The 21,366-nt window shown below is 38.8% G+C and overlaps 1 protein-coding gene across 1 annotated transcript in view; it reads right to left on the bottom strand.

Moving 5' to 3' along the window:
- The window catches only part of dnmt3bb.1 (DNA (cytosine-5-)-methyltransferase 3 beta, duplicate b.1), a 60,985-nt gene that overhangs the window by 9,566 nt on the left and 30,053 nt on the right, over positions 1–21,366 (bottom strand). The window contains exons 7-12 of the mRNA XM_055222989.1: positions 15,446–15,604; positions 14,395–14,502; positions 4,070–4,211; positions 2,113–2,235; positions 1,431–1,475; positions 1,266–1,345 (exon numbers count right to left, since the gene is read on the bottom strand). Coding sequence (XP_055078964.1) covers positions 1,266–1,345; positions 1,431–1,475; positions 2,113–2,235; positions 4,070–4,211; positions 14,395–14,502; positions 15,446–15,604 — 657 coding nt within the window. The remainder of the gene's footprint in view (positions 1–1,265; positions 1,346–1,430; positions 1,476–2,112; positions 2,236–4,069; positions 4,212–14,394; positions 14,503–15,445; positions 15,605–21,366) is intronic.

Here is a 21,366-nt window from a genome sequence, read left to right as displayed (position 1 = left end):
TACATGAAGGGTTAAAAATGTCACGTAGCCATTTTTTCCTAAATAATACCATAGAAATGAAAATCACACTGCTTGCTGCAGTAGAATGCTACTTTGAAGGAGGCCCATCACGATAATTACTCTATTTAAGCCTTATTGTTCAATATATGAAAGCTGGAAGAATATATTTAGGGGCTTAATATTTATCGCATGTACAATTTCTTTGCAATAGTGGGGAGATTTTTATGAGGTTTTGATAAGATAAGATTTGAGCTGTAGAGGGTAGAGTAAATAACTTATTGAATTATTAGTTCATTCTGATATTTATGTGTTGCAGCTCAGGCCTTTATTGATACTGTATATTTAAACATTGGTTTGGTCATTCTGCTTTGCGTCAGTGGCATAAAGTAGTTTTATATTATTGGCTATTGCATTTTTTTCCTGGAGCAACATATCACGCTTCAAAAAAGGTTATTGTGACAGGCCTACTTTAAAGAGGCAGGGCCAACAGCAGAACCACTTCTATTGGAAATTTAAAATGATGATTTTAAAAGTTTGGTTACATTTCCATGAAATCATGTTACGTACCACCCCCAAAAATCTCTACCTTTAACTAAATGTACAATAACGATATGTATGTGAAAGTTAGCAAACAGCAAACTATATTAGGCTATATACGTATTTGAATGTATATTTTCTGTTAAATGCTAAACTGATTAAAGTGCCCATATTACACCATTATCTGATTTGTTCTAATGTTGTTTCCTCATCACAAACAGACCTGGCGTTGTGTTTAATTTCATTCACGCATGTTTAACACACAAACCCTGCATTATTAGGCAGAGTTCTTCACTCACACAGAAAACACTCTGTTTCACCTCGTGATGTCAAGTGGTAATACAGGAAGTGCTCCACTGTGTTTTTAAACTCCATACACATTCACTAGAATATAATTTCAGTGCTGGAAATGCCAGTCTCTAGAAAACAAAAGGTAAAAGGTAACCATTAAATCTAACACTACAGGGATCACCAAGTGGAATAATGCATTTTTGGAGATGTAGACAGACTAATAGTAAAGGGTTATTCAAACGTGTGAAAGAAACAAAACAACTCCAGGTATATTTTTGAGGAAGTAACATTACAACATTATAGCATGACTTAAAGCTCAGAAGAATCCGTTTTGTGTAATATAGGACCTAAGATTTGCCTAATTTGATTTGCCATCATCAAATAACTGCAAATAACCAAGCCAATATCTGATCCAGGTTTCAAACCAATCTTCCCACCTTGCATGTTTGGCACAGGCCTCCTTCAAAGAGCGGGTGGAAGGTCGCTGCCCTCATCTTTCCACAGGAGAGACAGAACTCTGCCAAAACAAAGACACGCACAGAACATCACTCTGCAGCCCAATGACAAGCTATAGCAGGCAGTGTATGTGAAGCAAGGTCTACCTTCAATACTGCGTTTGTTCTTCAGGACTTCATTCACCATTTGTTCTGCAATCAAAACTTTGCTTTAGACGAAAGTTCTAATTAATCTAATTATTAGATTTAAGCAGACCTATTATGCAAAATCAACTTTTCAGCTTTTTAACCATGTTATAGTCGTTTCCTCTTCTCATTTACTTATTTATATCTGGAGTAATTCGTACATGTTTGAGCTATCTTTAATGGCTTGTTTTCAAGATGTCATATTGTCAGTCAGCATCATTTTCACCACCACTGGCATACACCCATTGCTCTGTGCTCGTTTCATTTTCCAAATTTATTTTCTTAATCAGTGATATGTGAGCGCAGAGAAGACATTGAATTTTATACAAATTTTTGTTCCATGTGAACAGGCCCAGTAATTAGAGATATTTGACCATAAATCAGGTCAACAAACCTGCGAACTGAGAGTGAGTATCGGCATTGGTCATGAAAAATATCGGTCAATCTCCGATTGTGTTCTTTAGCAGGTCAACCAAAACAAAATATGGGCCGATACACTAAAAAGTACAAACATCAGCTCGATATGTCGGTTGGCCGATATATCGCCCTATATCTACTGACAGTTAAACAACAAATTCTACCATATAATTCTGACCTGTTCTCCAGCTCAGTGTTAAAGTACAGGGAGGTGGAAATGGAGTACCTCGACTGTAGGACTCCTCTGGGACTGCTTTGGTCTTATATGAGCCCATTTTGGGGCGTTTGGCGCTGGGGAGGTACTCCGGGAGAGACACATCCAGGACATGGTGGTGGAGGGCATTGCTTTCTGTAAAAAAACACAAAAAACAGAAGTGTCTGGTTTTATATGGCTTAGTTAAAGCATAACCATAGCAGAAAAATGTTAGATGAGTTAAAGGAGAGTTAATTTCTAATCTGTTAAGAGACGTACGCAAACTGGACCTGGAGGGTGATGCCAAAAGAAGAAAAAAAAAATTCTACCATGTCCCGCTTCCGGTGGCACGGCACGGCTGCGACACGGGCTCAGGGGTACCTCATGCCTTTAAGTCTTTGGCACCTTAGGCAGAAAGGCCCCAGGGAATGTGCAATACTCATATTTACACTTTTAGGCCCCAGGGAATGTGCAATAATCACCTTTACACCTTTAGGCCCCAGGGAATGTGCAATACTTAGGCCCCAGGGAATGTGCAAAATATGATAATTATGGGAAGGCGGTGCAATATTATCAAATGTTGAATGGTCGTTTTTTCTGATGAACTGCATTAATTGATGTGCCCATTGTGTGTGTACTGTATGTTATAATGTTTTGTTTTTTTATATGTGGCATTCCCTTGTCCCAAGATAAATTTCTCCTAAGGGAGACAATAAAGGCTAATCTAATCTAATCTAATCTACTGTTTTCAATGTTGTTCCCTCATGACTTAGGTTTTAGGTGTCATCAAGGCATGTCTGAGTAATCAAGCAATCTCTAACAGGCTCCATTTGAACTCTCCTTACGCTCTAAGCTTCAGTGCAATGCAACCCTAAAGAACCCATGCTTCCGCATGACAATTCTCCATAAATATACGAAAAACGTGACACAGTAACTTGACAAACCTGATACTTTCATTAGCTGGATCCATGCTGATTGTAATGTGATAGAGCTTTAAAGAGGGAGTGACGTTTATGCATGGGACGAAGGGAGGGGAGACTCATAATATGGTCAGTTTTGTTTTTGACGCTATCATTTCATTTTTTGACATTTATCATTTCCACTTAGTCTCTGCTGCTGGTGTCATCTCTTGAAAGCATTTGGAAATCGCTTTAGAGCAATATTGTGGTTTACAATGAATAAGTTTAAGATTATTTTATTTATATAGCAGATTTCATGGACCCAGCATAGACTCAATGAGCTTCAGAGGTTTGTTATAGCTCATCACAAAATATCAGGGAACAAAAACATAACATGCCTTTTTTAAACTAAGATTTAAAACTGAATCCTACAATATATATTCACAGTTTTGGTCAGTATTTGTATTTTTAATTACATTATTAGTTTTTGCAATTTACTTCTTCAAATGTAGCTACAGTTATTTTTCCAGAAAATTCAGTAACATTTGTTATTCAGTCAATGGAGCTCAACAGAGACCGCCTGTGCCTGGTTCTGAAAGTAAATTTCCCATTATTTTTTTCCCATAGACAGAACAAAAAAAAAAAACCACATTTGAAAGCTTTCGCACGGGTGATGAGCTATGTGGTAACTAATGACCAAAGAACCTATTATTTTATTTACAAACCGCTTATGTATTAAACAATTTCGCAGAATCTTTCCTTTTAAATGTGCTTTTTGGACTACCACATAGCTCGTTAGCCACCACGATTCCTTCAAACTCTTGCCATTTGAATTTTTGGAAAAGTCCATGGGAAAAATTAATGAAACATTTACTTCCTGAGCCAGTGGGGACTTCAAAGTGTGTGTGGGGGGGACTATTGAGCAGCTAGTCCAGTCTGTTATGTAGCCCATTCAGCTGAAAGTGAACATGCATATTACTGCACCATACAGAAATTTGTTTTGCCTTTGACCTCTCCCTTTTAATGTAATGTTTCTCCAGGTTTTAAGCTGGGGTCATATTTTATCTTCATTTTATACCTTGTGTGCATACCTGCGTTGTGTGGGGGTTTGAGTCCCTCTTCTCCTTTGGGCAAGAAGCCACCATTGGCCCAGTCCAGCATAGGCTTGATCTGCTCCTCAGGACTGTCCGACTCACAGGGAGGGAAGCTCTTCTCTGCTCGCACACTGGCCATCTGTCAGGGGAAACAGTGAAACCAAATCTCATAAATGCATAAATTATAACCTCAAAGTGACCTTGGCCTTGTATCTATGGCTGTCCCAATATCATATTTTTGTGTTATGATTCACCAATAAATCAAAATTTCTCGAGTGTGACTAGCTTTATGAAATCAAACTTTCTGGATGATAAAGTGAATGTGACAGACTGATAAAGCACTTTGCATTTAGATTTCCTTTTTGAGAGTGGATTGAATGGAGATGACTCTTTTCCTTGCAATTATTTTAGTTCTTGCAATTTTACTGTGCATAAAAATAATCTCAATTATCCAACAACATTAATCTTGACATCCAAAGTTGCATCTACATCTCTGATATTGTTGTAGTATAAATTGTAGTAGCCCACAAATTTAAGAGAAGAGGCATGACTCCGGAGTTCTAACGCAGGAGAAGTTTGTTTATCATCAGTCACTAGCACCAGACATGAACGCTCAAGACACTGTGATAATCACATTTCTCCATCAATAACTATGAGTGCACCATAGATGTATGGATTTTAAAAATAGCAATAATTTCTTGAACTGTGACAATGGGGAAAAACAATAGAGACAAGGAAAGTTAGCAAGGTTTGGATCGCCAAAATGTCTTCAGATTATGATTGCTGTGAATATACAAAAAAAAATAGTAATCAAATATTTTTCCTTATTCTGCAGCTTCTTCTGTGCATCTCATGTACTAAAAATGCTACTAGTCAATTTGAAAACCCCTCTTGCGAAATATTTAGATAAAGCACGGAAATACTATAGCCATTGCACGATATGATTAAGATAAAGATGAAAGATAAATGTCAAAGTAGTTAAACCAACAATTTCAAAGGGATGCCGGTGGGTTTTCCGGTGTCATTTTGTGGAGGTGTTAAAACCTGCAGGGCTATGCTAGGAGCCAGAACAGCATGGTTCACGTGGAGTGCACTGGAGCATGTTTACACAACAATCTCAGTCTGTCGATCTGGATCTGAAACTGTGGATTCTTCTGCCCTGCAAATACCTTGTGATGTCAATGCATCATGTCAGGACAATGTGGAAAATGAGAACTTAACAAGAACATAATCATATGAAGATAAGACTCTGACTCTGTGGTGGCATCAGCCATCCTGTATGGTGTGGTCTGCTGGAGCAGCAGCATCACAGAGAGGGAGAGGAAGAAGCTGGACAAGGTCTTCAAGACGTCCAGCTCCGTCCTGGGCTGTCCTCTGGACTCAGTGCAAGAGGTGGGGGACAGGAGGGTCCTGGCTAAGGTCATTTCTATCCTGGGCCATGAGTCTCACCCCCTGCAGGACGCTCTGTCTGCCCTGGAGAGCAGCTTCAGTGACAGACTGATTCACCCTCGCTGTGTGAAGGAGAGGTTTCCCAGGTCTTTCCTTCCTGCTGCTATCAGACTGTACAATGAACACTGTTAACACTGAACATGTGCAATACTTAAGTCACTTTACGAAGATGTTATATTAGAGTCTATTTTTAGTTTATTTTTAAGTCTATTTTTTTTATTATTTTAAACTATTTATCTATTATCTTGTTTTATTGCATGTACCATTTTCCTTCTCTTCTTTAACTGTGTGGTGCAATACTGAAATTTCCCCACTGTGGGACTAATAAAGGCATATCTTATCTTAGGAGTCATTCGGCATGTTCACCTAAACTTGAAAATATTTGTGATGGGAAATGTTGACTATAAACAAGTCTGACCCATGTGTATGTTGCATTGATTCTCTCGAATTTTATGATAAAATGTATTTGCACCTAGATTTTAGTGAGGTGTCATAATATGGATTATGACAATACTCAGATTATCCATCAAATAAATATATTTTAATATGTGTCAATATTGTGCACCCCTAGCACACTTTAAAGAAATAAACAGATTTTTGTGTGAAATAAAGGTTTACATGAACTAGTTTAACCTTACACTATTTCAAGTCCCTGTCATCAAGCTTGTACAATAGAGCACTAAAGGTGGGAGGATTATCAAATTATTACTCAACAAATATTAATTAAAATTAAAACTGCAAGCAGTGATAAAGGCCCTCGCCACCCCTTGCGACCGCGGGGTACACGCCACCGCGGAGATCCTGCCTTTCGTACCCGCTTAAGTCGCCCCTCCCCCCAAAATCAGCGACTGAGTAATACTACTCCATTAATTCCAATGAGACCATTTATGACATTGTCACGCCTGTACGGTTGGAAATAGAGGTATGTCTTCATTGGCTTTTTTGTTCATTATGATGAGAGGAATATGTGTACCAAATTTCAATAGTCTATGACACAGTAAATATTTTTCATCCTTCTAGACCAAAACCTATGTATTTCAATGAGAAATGTCAGACGTTGCCATGGCAACACCTTTAAAAATAGAGGTATGGTGTTATTGACTTATTTGTTCAGTATCAGAATAGGGTTGTCCATGCCAAATTTCAAATGTTTGTGACAAAGTAATTTTTTACGTGCCATTTAAAAATTTCAAGGGGGCGCTGTGGAGCAATGTAATATTTGATATGTGTAAATTGCAAATCTATGCACTCAGATGAAGATTTTGAACAAAATGTATATTAATGCCGGAAAATAGGAAACTGCATGTTTGAGCTACGGGACATTTAAAACTTCAAAAAACGTCTTTTTTCTTTGCAGGCTGGCCACACCCACATTTTATAATTTAGAAAATTCCAAAAGAGTTCCCTATAATCCCACATGGGTCTAGTAAATTGTGACCATTTTGCAATTTTCTTGAATTAAAATCCACGGCATAAAAAATCCAAATGTTAGAGTTAAAATTTTGGAAAAATGGGGTTCCGCCCACAATGGCCGACTTCCTGTAGGGTTTAGGGTGGGGTCATAATATAATTTTTTGCTTGTCTTGACATGTTCTATGTTTGTACCAAATTTCATTTGTCTACGATGAAAAAGGTCTCTCATTGCCGTAATGTATTTCAAATTTTGAGGTGGCGCTATTGAGTCATTTTGATACGTTAATTTTTTTCCACATGAAAATACAACTTGTTTTGCCAATCTTGAATTTAGGCCATAGTTTGATGAGTGTAGCGCATCTATTTAGTCTACAACAAAGTGCAGTACTCTGAACCCCATTCATTTCAATGACACATTTATTATGTTACCACGGTAACATAGTTGCAGACAGAGGTATGTTCTCTTTGGCTTTTTTGTTCAGTTTGCCAAGCCAAATGTCCATGCCCAATTTCAAATGTTTATGTCAAAGTAATTTTTTTGGTCCAATTCAAAAGTTCAAGGGGGCGCTGTGGAGCAAAAAAAAATCTGACATATGTAAATTGTATATCTTTTCATGTAGATCAAGATTTTAAACAAAATGTATATTAATTCCGGGAAATAGGACACTGCATGTGTGAGTGATGCACATTTTAACACTTCAAAATATTGCTTTTTTTCTTTGCAGGCTGGCCACATCCACAATTTATGATGTAGAAAAATACAAGACAGTTCCCTATAATCCCACATGGGACAAGTTCATTTTGACCAATTTGCAAGTTTCTTGAATGAAAATCCAAGGCGCAAAAAATCCAAATGTGAGAGGTAAAATTTTGAAAAAATGGGGTTCCGTCCACAATGGCCGACTTCCTGTAGGGTTTAGGGTGGGGTCATAATATAATTTTTTACTTGTCTTGACATGTTCTATGTTTGTCCCAAATTTTATTTGTCTATGATGAAAAAGGTCTCTCATTGCCGTAATGTATTTGAACATTTGAGGTGGCACTATTGAGTCATTTTGAAACATTAATTTTTTGCACATGAAAATACAACATTTTTTGCCAATCTTGAATTTAAGGCCATAGTTTGATGAGTGTAGAGCATCTATTTAGTCTACAACAAAGTCCAGTACTCTGAACCCCATTCATTTCAATGACACATTTATTATGTTACCACGGTAACATAGTTGAAAATAGAGGTATGTTCTCATTGGCTTTTTTGTTCCGTATGATGAGAGGAAAATGTGTACCAAATTTCAATGGTCTATGACAAAGTAATAATTTTTCATCCCAGTTATCCAAAACCCATGTATTTCAATGAGAAATGTCAGACGTTGCCATGGCAACACCTTTTAAAAATAGAGGTATGGTGTCATTGACTTTTTTGTTCAGTATAGCAATAGGGATGTCCATGCCAAATTTCAAATGTTTATGTCAAAGTAATTTTTTTGGTCCAATTCAAAAGTTCAAGGGGGCGCTGTGGAGCAATTTATTGTCTGACCTGTGTAAATTGTATATCTATATGTTCAGAACAACAGTTTGAATAAAAAAGTATATTCCTGCCGGGACATAGGACACTAACTGTGTGAGTTACACGCATTTAAAACCTTAAAAAAACATCTTTTTCTTTGCAGGTTGGCCACACCCACATTTTATAACTTAGAAAATTCCAAAAGAGTTGCTTATAATCCCACATGGGTGTAGTTCATTTTGACCAATTTTCATGTTTCTGGAATGAAAATTCGAGGCGTAAAAAATTCAAATGTGAGAGGTGAAATTTTGGAAAAATGGGGTTCCGCCCACAATGGCCGACTTCCTGTAGGGTTTAGGGTGGGGTCATAATATAATTTTTTACTTGTCTTGACATGTTCTATGTTTGTACCAAATTTCATTTGTCTACGATGAAAAAGATCTCTCATTGCCGTAATGTATTTCAAATTTTGAGGTGGCGCTATTGAGTCATTTTGATACGTTATTTTTTTTCCACATGAAAATACAACATGTTTTTTTGCCAATCTTGAATTTTAGCCCATAGTTTGATGAGTGTAGAGCATCTATTTAGTCTACAACAAAGTCCAGTACTCTGAACCCCATTCATTTCAATGACACATTTATTATGTTACCACGGTAACATAGTTGCAGATGGAGGTATGATCTCATTGACTTTTTTGATCAGTATGTCAAGGAGGATGTATGTGCAAAATTTCAAATGTTTATGTCAAACTTTGCAAAAAAAAATGCATTGGAGTTTTTGGGGGCGCTACCGAGACATTTTTCAAAATTTTTATAAACGCAGGTAAAAATAATACATTTTTCACCAGTCTTGAATTTTGGGTGCAATAAAATTGACTTTTCGTTAATGTTCAGGGGGTCAAAAGTGGATTCAAAGTCGCGACCAAAATAAGAAGAATAATAATGGAAACACATTTTCCACCTATTATTTTTCTCCTAAACCATAACAGATACAGTCATGTGACTTTCTCACATTGTGCCCCATCACAAATAAGGCCCCTGTGAATTTTTTCACACGTCCACGACAAATCGATTGTCTTCTACGAATTTTTGAAAATGAAATTTGAAGAGGGCGCTAGAGAGCCATTTTGTGAGAGAGTGCCTTGATTTGCATATCATTGCGTTCAGCTCACAAATGTGCATAAACGCTGTATTAGCGTTTTCCCAACAAAAAATGTGTGAAAGATAAATATTTTATTGAAATATTGCAAAAATTGCGATTTTGTTGAAAATTCACCCTGACCACACCCAAAGTCATAATCAAAATGTAATTGTTAATCTTTAATCACACATGGGTTTAGAGGGATTTGACCAAATTTGACGTGTTTCTGATGAAAACTGTGCGAGAAAATGTCCTGAATGCGAGGCTGTGCACTTTTGTCGTTCCCAGGTTTGATCCAATATGGCCGGTGTCCTGTACATTTTAGGGCGGGGCCATAATATCATTTTTGTCATGTCCCGACATGTACTATTTTTTGATGTGAGTTTCGGATTTTTACGTCGACTTTTTTCCGAGTCGGGCTCCCATTGGCCCCATGAAAATCAAAGTTTGAGGTGGCGCTACTGAGTCGTCTTTCGTTATTTTTTCTCGGGGTCTTTTGTGACAATTAGAGCTCGTCGAGTTCTAATTTTTGACACCACTCACTGCCATGTCGGGGCGTGTTTACTACTTGATTTTTGCCATTTTCCGGGCTTCAGACGCGGTTTTAATGAGTCCCTCGCCGGGACGGAGTCCCAGGCTCGGGCCTAATAATGGGAACGCATTTTCCACCCATTATTTTTCTCCTAAACCATAACAGATACAGTCATGTGACTTTCTCACATTGTGCCCCATCACAAATGAGGCCCCTGTGAATTTTTCCACCAGTCCACAACAAAGCGATTGTCTTCGACGAATTTTTGAATATAAAATTTGAAGAGGGCGCTAGAGAGCCATTTTCTGAGAGAGTGTCTTGATTTGCATATCATTGCGTTCAGCTTACAAATGGGCATAAACGCTGTATTAGCGTTTTCCCAACAAAAAATGTGTGAACGAGAAATATTTTTTTTAAATATTCATAAATTTGCGATTTTGTTGAAAATTCACTCTGACCACACCCAAAGTCATAATCAAAATGTAATTGATAATCTTTACTCACACATGGGTTTAGTGGGATTTGGCCAAATTTGAAGTGTTTCTGATGAAAACTGTGCGAGAAAATGTCCTGAATGCGAGGGTGCGCACTTTTGTCGTTCCCGGGTTTGATCCAATATGGCCGACTTCTTGTACATTTTAGGGCGGGGCCATAATATAATTTTTGTCATGTCCCGACATGTACTATTTTTTGATGTGAGTTTCAGATTTTTAAGTTGACTTTTTTTCCGAGTCGGGCTCCCATTGGCCCCATGAAAATCAAAGTTTGAGGGGGCGCTGTGGAGCAATATAAAGTCTGGCCTGTGTAAATTGTATATCTATGTGTTCAGATCAACATTTTGAATAAAAAAGTATATTCATGCCGGGACGTAGGACATTAACTGTGTGAGTTACATGCAATTAAAAACTTTTAAAAATGGCTTTTTTCTTTGCAGGCTGGCCACACCCACATTTTATTACTTAGAAAATTCCAAAAGAGTTGCTTATAATCCCACATGGGTCTAGTTCATTTTGACCAATTTGCACATTTTTTGAATGAAAATCTGAGGCGCAAAAAATTCAAATGTGAGAGGTAAAATTTTGAAAAAATGGGGTTCCGCCCACAATGGCCGACTTCCTGTAGGGTTTAGGGTGGGGTCATAATATAATTTTTTACTTGTCTTGACGTGTCCTACGTTTGTACCAAATTTCATTTGTCTACGATGAAAAAGGTCTCTCATTGCCGCAATGTATTTCAAATTTTGAGGTGGCGCTATTGAGTCATTTTCGTACATGAATTTTTTTGAACATTAAAATACAAAATTTTTCACCAATCTTGAATCTTCAATCTTTCAGACGCGGTTTTAATGAGTCCCTCGCCGGGACGGAGTCCCAGGCTCGGGCCTAATTAACTGTGAATGTCAATTTGAAAATATTGATTTAAAAAAAAAAAAAAATTATTTGGTTTACTTGACAGGGACAGTGTACGTTAATCAACATTTCTGTAAATGCTAAATATCGTGCAGTGCTAATGTAGCAGCAAAAGAGGTGACAAATGAAAAAAAAAAAAAAAAAAGGTATTTCTACACTTTAGTTGTTTTTTAACAGTTATTTCACACTTGTGTGATACTTATACCTCAACTAATATATTTAAAAGGCACATATTTACACAATATTGTCATTCATTTTTGTCAATATTGTCAACCATAACCAATTTTATTTTCCATAGCAATCTTTCAAACAACGTGTAGAAAGTTTTTTGTTTTTTTTTAATAAGATGTAGAGATGAACAACAAACCATGGCAAGACAGCTGCACCTGCTACTACAAAGCTTTTTCTTTCTGGCTTAGTCTGGGTTTGGTGGTGTTTGGACCTGGTTTAGCAGTTGTAAATTTTTTCACATCTTTCAAGTCCTATATTACACAAAATTGACTATTGTGCACTTTAATCTAGGTTAGAAAGTTATCTTATCAGAAACATACCTGGGGTTTGTTTCATTCACACATGTTTCAGTAACCCTTTATCATAGTCTGTTACATCTCTAAACCTTAAAATGCTGTTTCTCCTCGCGATGTCATGAAGATGTAGTTTTTAAAGTTACAGCTACAGCTCCTTTTACCTTTTGTTTAGTTGAGATTGGCAATTCCAGGGCTGAAATATTCAAAATAATTCTAGTCAAGGTGTAAAGTGGAGCATTTCCTGTATCACCACATGACATCACAAGGTGAAACAGTATTTTCAGTTTGAGAGAACTCACTAAATATGCAGGGTTTGTGTGTTAAAATTGTGTGAATCAAAAAAACACAGCTCTGGATATGTTTGTGATGAGGAAACAACATTAGAACATAGATCAGAAAATAGTGTAACATGGACCCTTTAAATTTATACAATTTTGGCTTATCAGCATGATTTACATATAACTGTTCTTCAGGAATTAAATATATCTCAGCCACCCAAGACCTGGCCCAGGTCAGAGGGCATGCTCCAATAATGTTTTGGCAAACTTGATGCCAGTTTAATGTGAGTTTACTGTGTATAATATAGGTGCTGGATAAGAGTTATTTCACTGTGCAATGTATCGCTGGCTTTTTTTGTAAGCATTTAGGTCTTGATTACCATTTGATGACTTGAAGTATGACCTGCACGCTTGCTTTAATAGTCGTAACCTTTTACATTCAGATGTAATGAAAGGTAATTATGGTAATAAACTCTGTCTCTAAGATATTAAGCAAGTCGACGGGTTTGGGCATATTTCACATTAATCGAATCCGCAAATTGAATGGGAGCAATTAGCAAATCGCAAAGGCTGCAATTTTTGAAGCACCATAATTTCCTACACAAACTACAAAATATCGTGTCTTATTCTGCATAAAACTACTAACCTTGCAGTTTAGATCTGTACAAACATGCTCTGAATGGGATTCTTGTATTAGTTTGTCAGTTCATCACCATGTTATCCCTTATTCTTCAGAAAATGTTAATATGTTGGTTTCTGCGAATATAGCATGTTTTACAAGTTTCACTTTGGTTTTTGAGTCTCCCCTCTCTTTGCTCCCTGCGTGAAGTCACTCTTCCTGCCAACCAACATCACAACACAATGCGCGTGCATCCCAGTAATGAAACTACTGCACATTGCATCATGTGTGTGAAGTTGTTGTGCAGTTTTGTGTGATGCTTTTGTATATTTATGGAAAATGGTCCTGCATGGGTGACGTAGGCTTGTTGCCGTAGCCTTGGACAGAGTCGTACTGCTAAACGTAAGGTGGGTTTGAATGGGGCTTCAGAGAGATTGAATGAATGAATGAATATAAACCCACTTGAGGCATGTTTTTGATGAGGGAAAAATATTATAACATGCAAAGACTATTCCTTTTTTTTTGCTAACATAATATATTTAAATATTACCCCTTTTAAATTTTAGTCCATTTAATATTTGGCATTTGATTCAATCCCAAAATTTTCTCCATGTTGTTTTGGGGTGAAATCTTTTAAAATCACAACACCTTTATTTTGTGTCCCCTGAAGGCAGCACAGATTACAGATTACACAAGTAAAAACAAGTCCCTCTTCCTCTGACATGGACACACAGCTACAAGCTACTTTCCTTCACCTAAAGCGGTTTTAACTTGAGCCTGGAGTTCACAGCAATTTTCAGACAATTGACATCATTTTAGCCTTTTTTTTCCTTTTTGTTTCCCCCCCCCAGTCCCATGACACAATGCCATTAAAGAGGGGGTATTTTACTTCTATGTGGTATTAACTGTGGACACATATTTCGATCACCATGTTACCTTTTATTGTTTTGAAAAAGCTGTATTTGCCAAAAACAACATATTAACATATTTTATGTTTGAAGTTTCACTTTTTCTGACGCTCTGAGTCTCCCCTATCACGCCAAATCACTCCCCTTTCAGAGCTTTATCACAAAACAATCAGCTGCATCCCCCTAATGAAACTTCTGCACATCACATCAGGTTTGTCAAGTTGCTGTGTAAGTTTGTATATTTATGGAGAATTGTCGTGTGGAAGCATAGATGATGTAAACTTGTGGGCGGAGCATTGCACAGAATCTTACAGCTGACTGTAAGGAAGGTTTGAATAGAGGAGAGAAATAGGGAGAAAGCACAAAATTACTGAAACATGCATGGACATATAAAACCTATTCAGCCATGTTTTTAATGAGGGAACAACTTTACATCATGGTGGAATGAACATTATTGTGTTTGTAGTTCAATAATTTTCAATCAAAAATATATTCATATTAATGATAAAAATGTATTTTCTGGACAGTCTTTCTTACCTCCAGTGCCTGAAAGATAGCCCTTCGATAGGAGGCCAGCTTTGTGTAGGAGGCCTGGTTGAAAAACTTGGGAAAAGCAGTGATGGAGTCCAATTTATCAGCGGAAACCTGAAAAAAACAAAAAACATTTGAACCATATGGCATGAACAGATTGTCTCGATTTTATGTCACAGACACAATAACGGTAAAAAAGGCTTCTCTGAGTTAATTAGTATCAATTAATCAATGAATCAACCACCTACAGCTCAAATCTTATTATAATACTGTACAGACAGATTTCCACTAGTTCAAAGAAAAAATACCCACAACATTGAGCCACAAAAATATATTGTTCCATCTATGATTAATTATTCACAGTCATCATCTGTAATTAGACTGGCCAATCCACCCCTGTTGTATTCTCACATTTCACCACTAGATGCCATCTAAATTAGTGGCGTCTGATAGTGTGCCAGCTTTGGCCTGATGTAAAACCAGAGGTGAGCAAATAATTATATTTCTACATTATGTTTCTGAGAAAAAATTATGTAAATCAAATGTCCTCATATGTGGACATTTTACTCATTTTGATAAAACATTTGAATAATGATTTGCAAAAACTATTAAGACCCAGAACACAGCAGCATTTGTCCTGAGTAAAAATACAATGAGAAACAACAATTGGGCCTCTTGGAACAATGTGTCTCGTGTGAAGAGCTGCTGACAGGAGCAAGAAGAAAAATTTAAAAAAATTAAAATAAAATATTCTAAACATTCTAAACTGTTAAAAATGAATATATATATAATATATTTACATTGTTGCTGTTCTTGTGCTGTTATTCTTCATCTAATAATTTGCATTGTGGCCTAGACAAGCCAAAAACGTGTTGTGAGGATGCCAGGTCTCAGGAGGTTAAGTCTATAGAGTAATTATTTTGACATACCCATGGGTCCAAATGATGACAAATTAGGACTGTTGCCATTGCGGTAAGCATTTTAAAACTAAAATGGGAAAAAGTCCTCGAAATATTGCATTTAAGAAGCTACCACTCCACTCCAGCGTTCTCCTTACCTCTGAGAACTTTCCATCTCCGAACCACTGCAGCCACCTCATCCCGTGGCTGGCGTGGCGTTTCCCGGTCACTCTCCACGTCACCACGATCCCAGGCCACCATGAAAAGCCTTTGATCTTTCCCCAGACCAGCTCCCCAATGCCAAAACCTTTGTTGTCCTGGAAATGGAACGGAAGAATTTAAGTTGCAATTTCCGCTGGCAACAGTTTTATGTGCATATACAATAGGGATGAACTGATTTTACCCATTTACTTACACATTGTTTTAAAAGGTGAACTATGTAACTTTTCCCTATGCTTGTCTCCATGGAGATGTCCCGCAGAATGGTATGACATTATTTCATTTATTTCATTATGGGTTTTTTATGCTAAAAAATGGCGTGTAAAAACATTTTTACAGTAAAAAGTTGACCTGGTGGTGCTTGATTTTCCACAGATTAAAAAAAAAGTCATTCTAACAGCTGTAAAGCACCTTAAGCAAACGTGCTTAGCACTTAGCACCAGTGCACTTTTTATGGCATATTTGCATAGTACATTTTATACATTTATTGTATAATAATTTATCCAGTTTTGCCAAGATCCGGTTAGCAGACCTGACCAAGAAACCTAAACCTAACCCTGATCCTAACGCTAATCATAACCTGATTGTAAAAAAAAAAAAAAAAAAAAATCTACAACATCAGCCTAACCATTAATGTGAAGTTTGACAGAACTGGGGGAAAAAAAAACTGTGCCACCCAGATGCATCAACAGAAAGGAAAAGAAAAGCTGGACGGGTTTTTGGTAGAATTTGAGGTCCAAAATAAACTTTCCCTTGTCAAAAGTCTATTTTCTAGACCTGGTAGGTCAGGTCAATAGGAAAATGCTGCTTAAAATTGAGTTGCCATGGCTGCAACAGAATGTTAAGTCCCACTAATGGACAAAATGCAGAGCTTTTAGAGCAGGGGTCACCAACCTTTTTTAACCTGAGAGCTACTTTATGGGCACTGAGTCATACGAAGGGCTACCAGTTGGAGACGCTCTTCTGAAATAACAAATTTTCTCAGTTTGCCTTTAGTTATACATTATTAATAATGATAAATGATAATCATCTATGTGAACACACTGATCATGTTGCAAGATACTGATCACATTAATGATTTCTCAAAATAATTATCAACAATGAGCAAGGAGGGAAACAGATATCAGTATTCAGCACTTTAACTTTACTAATCTTAGTAATTGTTAAATTTCCAGATGACACTTACATCTCTACATTTCATAGGAAAAGTGTCCCATTTTCACTATCCATTGACAAACCTTTTTAACAAAATATAAATAATTTCACCATGTTACATAAAGTTATAAATTATGTAATGTTAAAGAAAAATAAGCTTACATATTTTTAAATAAATCTCCATTGCGTTGTGTGACTTTTTCACCGGTGTCATGAAAAAAGCCTGTTGTTTACCCAAAGCTGCGTTTAGCTCTGGACTTGTTCTGTCCATAGTGTGCATCCCCATGGGGAGTGCGCGTCCCCGTGGGGAGTGCGCGTCCCCGTGGGGAGTGCGCGTCCCCGTGGGTAGTTAGTGTGGAGCTTTGTGAGACGTAGTGACGTGTCACCTCCACATTGTGCCGCTTTGCCGTCACCACAGTCGCTCCGCAGATGAGATACGCACAGGTTTCTTTTACAGTCTTAAATTGTTGTGAAAGTGATCTCTTTATTTTCTACCATGTTTTGGAGTAAGAAACTGCATTCAGTGCATCCTCACAGCGCTCGCGAGCGGAGCACTGGTTTTGTCACGCTCACAACACTGACCTTTGAAGTGAGTAGGTCAAAGTTCACCTTAACTTATCTAAACTTCACGTATAATGAACATATGTTTAAGATATTGTCATTTTTAAATCTATATAAACGCAAGGGTGATAAAAAAAAAAAATAGCAACAGAATTAAATTAAATTTTAGATGCAGCTCATTAGTGAGTTGTGCCATTTTTAGAACCGGTCTGCGGGCGACTCATCTGGGGCTTGGGGGCGACATGGCACCCGCGGGCATAGGGTTGGTGACCCCTGTTTTAGAGAGTCCCTGAAATGTTTCCATCTAGAGCACATGTGTCAAACTCAAGGCCCGCGGGCCAAATGTGGCCCTCCACATCATGTTATGTGGCCCTCGACAGGGTAAATTAAAAAGGTATAATGGCCTTGAAATGTACACAGTTACACAGCCATATTTTTACATCTAGGCAAATACATATGCAATATTTGTAACTTGAATAAGTAATAAATACAGAAATAGTTAATTAACAAGTTAAAAAAGTAGTTAGATTTATTTTACATCTGGCCCTTTGAGAGCAGCTATTTTGCCGATGTGGCCCTTGGTGGAAATGTGTTTGACACCCCTGATCTAGAGCAATGACATCTCCTTTAAGAAGAAGAGAAAACAATAAGGTGCTAGAGATCTTATTTCTCTGGATTGAATGTTTCACAAAACAGGATTAAGCCCATCTATGCTTGTTACATTACGAACTGTTTTTTTAGATTTGCTGTAAGCATGCTCGCCTTTCCACAAAAAAAAAAAAAAAAAAAAAAAAAAAAAAAAAAAAAAGTTGCAGGACTAAGAGGTTGGGAGCTTCTTATTCTGACAGCTGTAAAGCAGCTTAATGGCACTTGGCAGTAGCCCCTCCACCAGAATTTAATAATACAAGTTACAGGCCACCTCTGTGGAGAGGAGACGACCCTGCACACACGAAGAATGCATATTTTAGCAATCAAAACACCTGCAACATATTAATGGACAAGTCTAATGCCATAATGTGTGACATTCCAGGCAAATCAATAACATCTCCATGACAACACTCCTGCTAACCAGAAAACAGACATACACAGTGTTGGTTTGAAAGGGGGAGTCTTTTAAAATTAAGTCAAGCATGAATAAATTGGTTGAAGATAAACTAATACTGCCTGATCTCTTCTTGTAGGGGCTTGTGTCAGGACATACCAGCATCCCTCTGAAGTGAATTAAAGCACTGGTAAAAGCCAACAGCCCTGCTCTGTGTGAGAGTGAGGCCAGCTGCACACACAAGGCCAGGTGCTGGAGGACCACCACCAAAACCACTTCCTCTTTTTCAGAATAAATATTCAGTCTGAACAAAACTTCAAGATATGTGACAAAAATACTAAATACTAATACTTAAATTTGTGAAACCTTTTTTAAAAGCTTTGAAAATTCAGGTATAGTTAAATAATAATCATCCATGTTAAAAATAGAAATAACTATGCAACATATATATATATATATAAAAAAAAAAATCTTCTCACCCTCCTCGGGTGGTCTCTCATCCCCTCTTTTCCTCGCTCAGGTCCTCTACCGGAGGCCTGAGAGCTTGAGAGTTCTGCGCAGTATCTTTGCTGTTCCTAGTACTGCACTTTTCTGGACTGAGATGTGTGATGTTTTTCCTGGGATCTGCTGTAGCCACTCCTCCCGTTTGGGGGTCACTGCCCCGAGTGCTCCGATGACCACGGGCACCACTAAACATTATATATATATATATATATATATATATATATATATATATATATATATATATATATATATATATATATATATATATATATATATATATATATATATATATATATATATAAATATATAAAACATTTCATGGTGCTAGACCTCCAACTGTCTTACTACTACTTTCATCTTGTCCCAGTGGAATATAGATGCTGTGTGGCCCATACATGTAGCAGAGAATTAAAATAAGTATGAGTAAATATACATATTAATGTGGGAGCTCATGTGGAACCAGTTTGTAGTGAGCACCACATGAAGGGCAGTGCTGTAGCTCGCCTTCATGAAGCCAGAACCAAATCACTGCTGTGTTGTCTTCACAGACACAGCCGACAATCCTCTTGTTACTGATAGAAGGAACAAGATGAGGGTCAGCCTTAGAGCCGGCATATTCCTTTGGCTTCATCATGTTGTAAGGAACTTTTCCTTTTTCCATGACCTTCATATGAAAACCTTCTCAAGACCAGTGGCCTGCTCCTCGTCATGGGGAATTCCTCCAGCGGCCATAGTGCGGCTCATAACCACACTACCATAGGTACCATAGGCAGCACGGTGGCTGAGTGGCAACACTCATGCCTCACAGCAAGAAGGTTTGGTTCCATCCCCCGGTCGCCCAGGCCTTTCTGTGTGGAGTTTTGCATGTTTCTCCCCGTGTCTGGATGGGTTTCCTCCGGGTACTTTTGTTTACTCTTTGGCCAAAAGAGTGAGGCGCCGAAGACGAGGAAAGTGGGCAGGGGCCTTGGTGCGCCTCCGGAGACGCGGCGCTCGCACGCCCCTACCTGGAATTTTCCTGTCTAACGTTCGCTCACTCAGCAACAAGACGGACGAACTGGCGCTGCTGATGAGGAGAAACAAAGACTTCTCTTCCTCTTGCGTCTTATGCTTTACGGAGACATGGCTCAACGAGCGTATCCCGGACTGTGCGCTTCAACTGGAGGGATTCCAACTCCTCCGTGCGGACAGACAACGGGGACTCTCCGGGGGAAAGACGAAAAGGTGGAGGTGTCTGTTTCTACATCAACAACGCCTGGTGTACGGATGTAACTGATCTCCCAACACTGCTCTCCCGCCGTGGAATATCTTTTCATTAACTGTAGGCCTTTCTACTCTCCACGTGAGTTCACTTCATTCATTCTGGCCACTGTTTACATCCCTCCGTGCGCGGACACGCACGAGGCCCAGTGCGTGCTCGCGGAGCAGATTCTGGATGTGGAGCGAACCTTCCCGGACTCTTTACTGATCATCCTGGGGGATTTTAATAAGGGAAATCTGAGCCAGGAACTGCCCAAATATAAACAGTTTATTAATTGCCCGACGAGAGAGCAGAAGACGCTGGATCACTGTTACACAACAGTCAGTGGAGCCTACAGAGCCGTGCCCCGCGCTGCTCTAGGGTTCTCTGATCACGTCATGGTTCACCTCATCCCTGCTTACAAACAACGGCTGAAACTCTCCAAACCTGCTGTGAGGACTTCTAAGAAGTGGACCAGTGAGGCTGTGGAGGAGCTTCGCACGTGTTTGGACACTACAGACTGGGATATGTTCAAGGCTGCCACAGACAGTTTGGATGAGTACACAGACACTGTGACGTCATACATTCAGTTCTGTGAGGACAGCATCATTCCATCATGCACCAGGGTGACTTTTAACAACGACAAACCCTGGTTCACACCCAGACTTAGACATTTGAGGAGGGAAAAGGAGATGGCTTTCAGGGCAGAGGATCGTGAAGGCTACAGGCGTTGCAAGTATGCGTTTAGCAAAGAGGTGGAAAAGGCTAAAGCAAAATACAATACACATCTGGAGCAGCAATTCTCCACCAACGACTCTGCTTCTGTCTGGAGAGGGCATAGGCAAATCACCAACTACAGGCCCAAAGCCCCTCCCACCATGGACAACAAACAACTAGCAGAAAAGTTAAACGGCTTTTATGCAAGGTTTGAAGTTTCACACCCCTCCCCCTCCTCCCCCACCATCATGGACATTACCTCCAAACCCACCTCGGACCCCCCCTCCTCCCCCACTGCCCTCACAGTTGTGGAGCAGGACGTGACTAAGCTTTTCAGGAAGCAGAATCCCCGTAAGGCAACGGGCCCAGACGGTGTCTCTCCTTCCACCCTTAGACACTGTGCTGAGGAACTGGCTCCTGTCTTCACGGACATTTTTAACACCTCCCTGGAGTCATGTCATGTCCCAGCCTGCTTCAAGCTGTCCACCATTGTCCCCGTCCCCAAGAAGCCCAGGATCACTGGACTTAATGACTACAGACCTGTGGCGCTGACGTCTGTAGTCATGAAGTCATTTGAGCGCCTGGTCCTGCACCACCTCAAGTCCTTCACCTCCCCCCTCCTGGACCCTCTGCAGTTTGCCTAC

This window comes from Periophthalmus magnuspinnatus, chromosome 7 (assembly GCF_009829125.3).
Source record: "Periophthalmus magnuspinnatus isolate fPerMag1 chromosome 7, fPerMag1.2.pri, whole genome shotgun sequence".
NCBI classification, from domain to species: Eukaryota; Metazoa; Chordata; class Actinopteri; order Gobiiformes; family Gobiidae; genus Periophthalmus; species Periophthalmus magnuspinnatus.
This window is presented reverse-complemented; position numbering and strand designations above follow the sequence as displayed.